This window comes from Pyrgilauda ruficollis, unplaced genomic scaffold, assembly GCF_017590135.1.
Source record: "Pyrgilauda ruficollis isolate IOZ18807 unplaced genomic scaffold, ASM1759013v1 scaffold25, whole genome shotgun sequence".
Lineage (NCBI taxonomy): Eukaryota > Metazoa > Chordata > Aves > Passeriformes > Passeridae > Pyrgilauda > Pyrgilauda ruficollis.
Genome location: NW_024523822.1, coordinates 2120774 through 2129365, shown reverse-complemented (window position 1 = coordinate 2129365; position 8592 = coordinate 2120774). Strand labels below are relative to the sequence as shown.

At 36.5% G+C, this 8592-nt stretch overlaps 2 protein-coding genes across 5 annotated transcripts in view; both read left to right on the top strand.

The window, feature by feature from the left end:
• The first annotated feature begins 151 nt into the window (after window positions 1-151).
• TRAPPC13 (trafficking protein particle complex subunit 13) overlaps window positions 152-8592 on the top strand; it is a 26241-nt gene continuing 17800 nt past the window's right edge. For all 4 annotated transcript variants that reach the window (XM_041470679.1, XM_041470678.1, XM_041470677.1 and 1 more), the window contains exons 1-4: window positions 152-269; window positions 6674-6742; window positions 7604-7703; window positions 8246-8330. In XM_041470679.1, the coding sequence (XP_041326613.1) occupies window positions 224-269; window positions 6674-6742; window positions 7604-7703; window positions 8246-8330 (300 nt within the window). In that variant the 5' untranslated portion in view covers window positions 152-223. The remainder of the gene's footprint in view (window positions 270-6673; window positions 6743-7603; window positions 7704-8245; window positions 8331-8592) is intronic.
• Window positions 180-5681, top strand: SHLD3 (shieldin complex subunit 3). The gene is made up of 2 exons (XM_041470683.1): window positions 180-269; window positions 2390-5681. Exon 2 carries the CDS (start codon window positions 2521-2523, stop codon window positions 3268-3270), a length of 750 nt encoding a protein of 249 aa, XP_041326617.1. The 5' UTR covers window positions 180-269; window positions 2390-2520; the 3' UTR covers window positions 3271-5681.

Here is an 8592-nt window from a genome sequence, read left to right as displayed (position 1 = left end):
TGCGGAACTGCAAAACTACAGAAATGTAAAACTACGACTCCCAGCGTACCTCGCAAGAGAACTGGCGCGCGGAGCAGGCGCTGGTGCCGCACCCTGGCCCCCGGGGGAACCCTGGGGGCTGTAGTCCCTCCCGCCGCGCTGCAGCCTGGGACGGCCGTGCCTGCTGCCGCCGCAGTCTGCGTGGCTCCTCCCGCTCCGCCGGCCATCCCGCGGGGTGAAGGCCATGGACGTCAACCAGCCCAAGCAGGAGCATTTGCTGGCTCTGAAAGGTACCAACAGCGCGGCCCCACCGGTTCCCGCCCGTCCGGTCCTGATTCTGTGGTGAAACAGCGTGTCTGATCCGCAGCCGAGGGTGGTTCTCGCCCCGGTTTAGAAGGAGCTGGAGCAGGGAGCGGCCCGGCGCTCGGGGCCCGCGGCGCTCGGTGCCCGAAGGCGTAAGGGAGCCGTGAGGGCTGTTCCTCCGAGCCGCGCACACCACAGGGTGTGCGCCTGGCGTGAGGGGCTCAACGCGGCTGCCCGGCTGTGTCAGTGCTTTGCATAAGGCTTAAAAGAAAATGTTCAGCTCTAGTTTCCCCTCCAGTTCTCCTGCTGTCTCTTGTTTGTTTGTTTTTCAGGACGAGAGGACACAGTCTTAAACTGCGACAGGGGAGGTTTAGGTTGTGCGTTAGGAGGGATTCCTTCCCTGGAAGGGTGCTTAGACACTGGCATGGGCTGCCCGGAGAGGTAGTGGAGGCACCGTCCCGGAAAGTATTTAAGGAAAGACTGGACGTGGCACTTGATGCCGTAGTTTGTTTAACAAGGTGGTGTTAGGTTTTACGTTGGATTCCATGATCTCAGACGTCGTTTCCAACACAGTTGATTCCCATTAGGATGGCTTTTGCCCTTTTCACCCCATCCTTAATGTGCAATTATGAGGCTTACCTCTTTGATCAGAGTGAAAATACAATTCTGTAGGTCACTTGCATGCCTCCAAAATTAATGTAGAAATCAAGAGAGCCCTGTGAAGAACTTGATCATTTCTGAATCATAAATGCTGGTAGTTATGTACATGTAATGAAGAGCTGGTTAGAATCTCACTTCTGCAAGCATTCTAGATCAGTGATACTGCCCAGGTGGATAAAGTAGTGCAGGTATGAGTAATTTCAGAGGCCATCTTCGCGTTTTAAAACTCTTCTGGACAAAGTTTTTAATAGTGTCTCCGTGTGCTGGTAAAATCTGTTAACCATAATTCAAAGCTCAACAAGCTCTTTTCAAATACGTGTACACACACGCAATAAGGGCAGAAACATGAGAATGTGAAAGGTCAGCAGCTGTCAAATGTATTTTAGTAGTAATTAATTCAAAGTAAAAAGTTTTATGGTGGATCATTTTCCGTTTATAAGAAACCAGTGCCATCCTTGGTTTTGTATTGAATTTAATCCAGGTTGTATTTTTTGTAGAAGTGGATTTATTTGCATTGTGACTCTATTAAACAAAATCTTGATAGTGGCAATCCTAGATTTTATTATTTTGATATCACGTATGTTACTGCTCTCCATTAGGGAGTGTGAAATGACTGCAAGTTTTTGTGTGTGCAGGGGGAAAGGGGGAGAAGGGTAGGAAATAAGAGAGCAACACTGTGCATATTTTACTTATGTTTCATAATAATGTAGTTCTCCCTTCACCATGCTTCTGAGTTTAATATAATCTTTGTATGGAATATAAAGCCTTTGACAACTTAATATGTTGCTTAGTTGTTTCAAAAATCTAATAAATTAAGAAATTATAAGTTCCTTAAGGATTAAAGCATAGTTGCATGTAATGCTTGGAAGCTTTGAGGCTAAAACTAGATGTGTAGTTCTGATACAAAATGGAAGCAGGCAGCTTTAATTTGCCTAGAGCACTTCCCTTTTAACTTTTCACTTTAAAAATTACTGTATCAGTCTGTACTATTTTGGGAAGGGTTTTTGTAACATATATGTTTTCTAGTTACTTTATGTGCCTCGGCTAAAAGTGCTGATATATAGGAGTAAAACTCTTAAAAAATTGTCCGCTTAATTTGAGAAAATAGGCAGAAGTAATTGTGTGTCTTTTAATATGCATCACAATATAACCAACCACAATATAACCAGAATAGTGATGGATGGCAAGTATGAGATGGCAACAGTAAAAGAGTTCTCTTGGAAAAGGACTGTTTTGAGTAAGCAATGTGCATGTGAAAAATGTTCAGTGTACTGAAGTTACACTGGTAATGATGGAATACAGCTGCTAATGTTCAGCCTAGATAAAATAGAATGTTCTGATATATATCTCATGTATTTTTACTACCTGTTTCTTTCTTGAAAAATATCCTAGCAACGTTTGTCTTAATATGGTAGTATCTCATTGTTTTATAATACTTCTGCTTTAGGTCCTGTTTTCCACTGATCTATGCATCATGGGGCAAGGAAATTCTTGTAAATAAGATGTTTCAGTCTAGATACAAGAATCATTATCAAGAGACTGGTTTCCTAAGAATCACTGGATTCCTACTGTTCAAGCATGGAAGTGGTCTTGCACTATCGACCACATCAGAGAGATTTAATAAAACTGCAGAAATTTGCAGAAGCAGCAGTGAAGGAGTTTCCCATTCGCCAATTACCAAGATTTGCACCCTGGTTTCCAAATGATTTACACAGACTTCCCCTCAAACCAAAAAAGCAGGCACCTGTTATTTCTTGTGAGGAAGTGGAAGAATTGAAACAGCTTTCTACACCTTCAGAATATGTTACAGGATCTACTGATTATGACTGCACAAAAAATCTCCTTGAGTTTCACTCTAGCATGAAACATGGTCCGACTTTAATCCAAGCACAGGTTGTTCACAGACCAGTTAACTTGGACTGTCAAGGAGAACCACCACCTAATGGAAAACAAAAATTGAAACGGTCTTGGAGTGTCTCTCTCCCTAGCACTAAACTCAGAGAAAAGATTCATCCTTTATCTCAAGAACTGCAGAATAATTTGGAAAGACTAAAACTGCATGCATTTTGTAGAGCCAAGTGGACAATTGAACAGTCTTTTTGTAAAAATGAGAATTTGGAGGACATATGGATAAAATTGAATAGACTCATTAAACAGAATGAATTGCCATCATGCAATGCTACTATCCAAAGATCTGTGGGACAGATATGGATTTTCTGTGATATATTATACTGTGAATATGTTAGAAATATTCTTAGGGAAAAGCTAAGCCTTACAGATAAAATGAATTTGCTTGTACATAAATATGGAATTATATTTAGTTTATAACTTCAAATATATTTCAATAATAACATTACAGTCAGAAATACTAAAGTTTTTAAGCACTTCAGAATATATAGATCTTAAAACAACTGATAAATTAAGAGTAAGAAAACTACTCATGTTACTTTGCCATAGGCTTTGGTTTTCTAACTACAATGATATATTTATTTAACTTTGTTTTGTCTCAAGACTTATAGTTCTGTTAAGATTAGTAAATTTCCACTTGGCTTAGTACTGTGTTTTATAGCCTTTCTCTACCTTGGTGGTCTAAAGCGAAAAATGGAAATAAAAATTCCAGACTATTGTGGCAAGCTATGTCAGATAATAAAATTAATGCTGTCAATTAAGCAAAGTACATCCTCTCTGCTTCATTTAGAATTAGGAGAAGGAAAGATGTTTTTAAGTGTGTTGTAATAATTGCTATAACAGCTGTAACTGACATTAAGATTTTCAAGATCTGATTATTTCCTGAAAGTAGTATGTGAGTTTTTTTAATGATGGCATATCCCTCCCATGAAGTACAAAATCAATTTATGTGGGATATGTAGTAATGTTAGCTATATTTTCACAGAAGTATTAATGATAGCTTCAGTGGAAGCTGTGGGCTAAAAAATAATAAACAACTTAATAATTGCTGTTTTATGCCTTTGATAATTTATTTTCCTGATGTTTCTGTTCTTTTGTCTCTAATTATATTTGGGAACAAGAAAACACCAGCTTCCAGGTGAAAGAGAGGAAATTAGGAAATGAGACATCTATTTGAACCCTCTTGTTGTCTTTGAGAATTTGAATGCCTTTTATGGTCATAAAAGGCAGAGTTCAGGATGACTTTTTGTCTTCTAAAAGATTGAAGTGTTCCAAGGTCATGCTGTCCCTGCTGAGTTGAAACTTTGGAGGGTCAGTAGAGAAGTTTAAATAGGATCAATATGACTGCAAGATTTTGCATTTGCACTCCTACGAATTCTAGATAGTTTTGATGTAGCTGGAGGTCAAGGCCTGTAGCATCTGGAAAAGGGGGAAAACAGTATTTGTAGATTATTAGATTGTCATTAATGCTGCTCGCACCAAAATGTACCTAAGCATAACAGAGATCCCTCTGTAAAAAAAACAAAAGTGAATTCCCCTCAGATTTAACAGTCTTGTAACATCCTTGTGTTGCATAATTATATTTTATTATAGGCATTACAATTTTTTTTAGATAAAAATTTCTCCATTTGAGTGATTGACATGTATTTTTAAACTTTGACTGAATTTTAAGACATTTGTAGATGTCTTACATTTATGATTGGGGTGTTTGTCACATTTAATATGACAACTTAGCAAAACTGATGCAAAATGCTGTCTAGACTGCATTATAACTGCAGTATAACTAAGGGTTGTTAATAGTTTTAAAGTCTGTCTAGCCAAATTTTTTGCTGACATTATATTTCTGAGCTCAACATTAATAGTAACAAAATTTGCAAAATTGCATCAGCATTTTTGAAGATAAAATGAAGTAAAATGCAGTGTGATTTGAGTTCTATTTAATGTTTTTTGTATCTAGGATCTTAGAAGAGATGATACATTTTCTAACAGTAATTTAGTACTTCTAATAAATGTGATAATACCTATCATAGGTTGTTTTGACTTCATTCTGTGATGTATTTGTTTATTTTCTGAAACATGACTTAACTTTTTTTTAGAAATAGCAAATGGTAGTTATACAGGCATAGTGTGAATTTGAATAAATTTGGATAATGCCAATAATACAGTCCCACTAGATTAATTTGATATACTGACAAAAGAGCTAAACATTTTACTAAACAGAAGGAGAGATTGTTGTCACTGTAGCTGCCAGTTTTGTGCTGCTTTGAGTTGGCTTGTATGTGAGTAATGGTAGATACACTGCTAGCTGTGAGCACCTCAGCTGGTAACTGAGGTCTTGTAAGAGTAAACACCATGCTTCTCTGCAGAATTACTACAGTCATGGTTAGCGCTGGTATACAAGCTGAAATCCAGGCTTTCATTTTGTTCTCTTTGAGGAATGCTTAATTCATAAGCATGTGTAATTCAGTATATTTTCTTTTTAATTTCCAATGTTGAATGTGGTTCACTGTTTACTCTATTTTATATATCTTGGGTTTTGTTTAATATACCTCACGGTTCTAACTCTTCAAAGGTCACCATAACAAAGAGAATATGTTCTCTTTTTTTTTCATGTGAAAAGTGAGAATTGTTTTTGTCAATGGTCATTTGCATGGGTCTGCTGTATGGTAGCATAAGTTCTTGTGAACCAATATTGCCCACTGTACCCAAATGTCTGTCAAAGCAATTGAATACTTTACACCACTGGGAACAGTGAACGCTGTCTGGACACAGTAGCTGTACAAAAGTACAATAAAAATAAACCTACCATACCTGTGTCAGTGCAAACGTATTGATTAACTTGTTGCAATCAAGAGACATCCTTTTGGTTTATTTTTTAGTTTTTGTTGGTGTTATGTTTGTTAAGTTTCAAAGAAAAAAGCCCTAATGGTTTTTACGTATTCAGATTAACACCTAAGATTACAAATGCTCAATTTTGTTTCATATGAATGCCTTCATGACAAACTGTATGTAAGTTTAGGACCTTTGGTTAATTTGAAGAGGAAGAAATTCTTTTAAGCAGTAGCATTATTTTCACTTAAATCTGTCATTTAAATGAAAATAATGTAATTTTGAGTGTGAGTTAAAATAGCCTTTGAAAATACCACTTACTTGAAATAGTGGTTTTTTAATAGGAAAATCTTAATGATTTTGATTTTGCCAGTATAAATAAAATAGCTTTGTTGTATTTGCATGAGGTTTTTGTGCTGGTTTTACTGGTTTGAGTTTAAAGTTTGTGACTTAGAGAAAAAGCAGTGGTATAAATAATGTAGGCTTTTAGTATTGTAACTCTACCTTGTGTAATTGTTAAGGTAATAGGTTAAGACGTAAATGCAATTTCTAGTAGACTGGTGTTTGACTGAAAGGGTCTGTACGAGTCGTCATGTCCCATTCTAGGGCAACAAGGCTCACAGGACAGGCAGTTAAGCTGGAAAAGTCTACAAACAAATGAAATGGACACACTTCTGAAGACCACAAAGCACTTAATGCTGTAGCAGGTGTAAGACTTCTAACACATCAAATTGAAAGCAGTAGATGAATAGGTTAGTTCACCAGGATAGAAAGCAAGAGGAAGCAATGGCATTCTTGGATCTTAGAATAGCAGGGAGGGTTTTTTTGTACTGCAAAAGGCCATATGATCCTTTTTCAGGCTGAGACTTTTTTGGTGGTTGTGGTCTGTTGGGTGGTTTTGGTTTTTCTTGTGAAAGTTGAAAAACAAACTTAAAAATAGTTGTTTGATTGTCCAATGTTTTTTTGTTTTTTTTTTTTCTTTTTATTTTTGCAGTGATGAGGCTAACCAAACCTACCTTGTTCACTAATATTCCGGTGACTTGTGAAGAAAGAGATTTGCCAGGTAAGTCTCTTCTACTGGCTGATTATTATGTATGTTTTACCAAGTTTAAGCAGTGTGACCATCTAACACTTAGAGGAGTCATGACCTCCCATAGACTCTTATCTGAAACAGCAATATACTTAAGATTTGGTAATAGCTAAAGGAAAGTACCAAGGTGCACTCTATAGCTCTTGACCTGTATCTCTGAAAGATTGGTGATGATAGTCAAACACATGACCTCAAAGTTTGAGCAGTTGACGTACACAGTGAGATGTAGTTCTGTGCAGGAAGTGTGTAAGTGGAGAAAGATTGGCATTTTAATATATTTTTTTAATTTGGAGAAAAGACCCTGGTAGTTACAACCAACACATGAATGTTCTGTGGAAAAACAATCTTGCAAGAATCACTGGTTTTGAGTTGCATTATGCTTGGTGTGCCGTCATGAATTGGAAGCCCCTGGGCTGTCTCCCAGAAATAGCTGAAGTCTTGAAGTCAAGAGTCAAAGGAAAGACTGAAGAAGGAGGGTTGTGTGGAAAAAAAAGCAAGCAGGGGAAGAAAGTAAGTGAGGTCGATTATTTCTGTTATGTAACATGGTTTAGATGGATAGAATTTATCTCAAAATTCAGTGTTAATTTGAGCAATGCCTTTTGGATTGTGCACTTCAGTATGTACATACTGAGTAAATTATTGGACACAAGTGTCTTGAAGTTAAGTTATAGGCAGGCTTATAGATATATATTTCATCCTTGAACAAGTTTATTGTAAAAGAAATGTATCTAAAATAAACTCCATCTGAGTAAGTGATTATGTGCCTAACTTAAATGTAGACAAAACTTTGGACTTAGCAAATATTTAATTAATAGGAACTTGATATTTTTACAGGTAATCTATTTAACCAGCTCATGAAAGACGATCCTTCTACTGTAAAGGGGGCTGAAACTTTGATGTTAGGAGAAATGCTGACTTTGCCTCAAAATTTTGGGTAAGAATAAATGATTGTAACTGTAATATGTAAGGTTTAGGATTCATACTTCTCTTTCTGTTTGTGTACCATTGTTCTGCAACGAGATGTTCAGTCATTTAAAAAATATGTGGCTTGATTTATAAATATATATATGTGTATGCTGCCTGAAGTTTCTTGTCTGTAGCCTCACTGAACCTAATGAGCATTGAAAGAGATTGGCAGCTGTGTGTGAATTTCTAAGATAATGCACTATAAATCACATGTTATACTAACAGAGTTTACTACTGTGATTTTTGTGGGTGCTGAAAGCCTTCTTATTCCTGTCAGACTTTTAGCTAGAAAAAATTCTGATTTGGTTGTTGTCTTTTAAAACTGTTTGTCTTAGAAGGATGATTTCAGAAGTATGGGTACGCAAATGCCAATTTTCTTCAACGGTTTGATCTGGCAAATGTGTATGTGTATGAACTTAAAAATGTTTCAGTGAAATGTTCTGGTTTTTAATAAATGTAACTAAAAATAGTTTCTTTTTTTTCCCTTTTTCTTTTTTGCCTGAAATACAGAAATATATTCCTGGGAGAGACATTTTCCAGTTACATTAGCGTGCACAATGATAGCAGTCAAGTTGTTAAGGACATACTGGTAAAGGTATGGTAAAGAAAACTACACTTATAAAAGATTTATAAAAAAATAAAACACAGTTACTATATTTTCTGACAATATATTGTATGTTTAATGCTAATACATAGACTTCAGGAAATATGTGCCCCTTTTTCCAATCCAGAAAATATACCTGGAAATTGGAAAGAGTAAGAATAGAATTATTATCATTATAATAGAATAGAATTATAATTCTATAACAATTGCATAAATCTTCAAAGATTAAAATGAAAAACTTGGATTGTGTAAA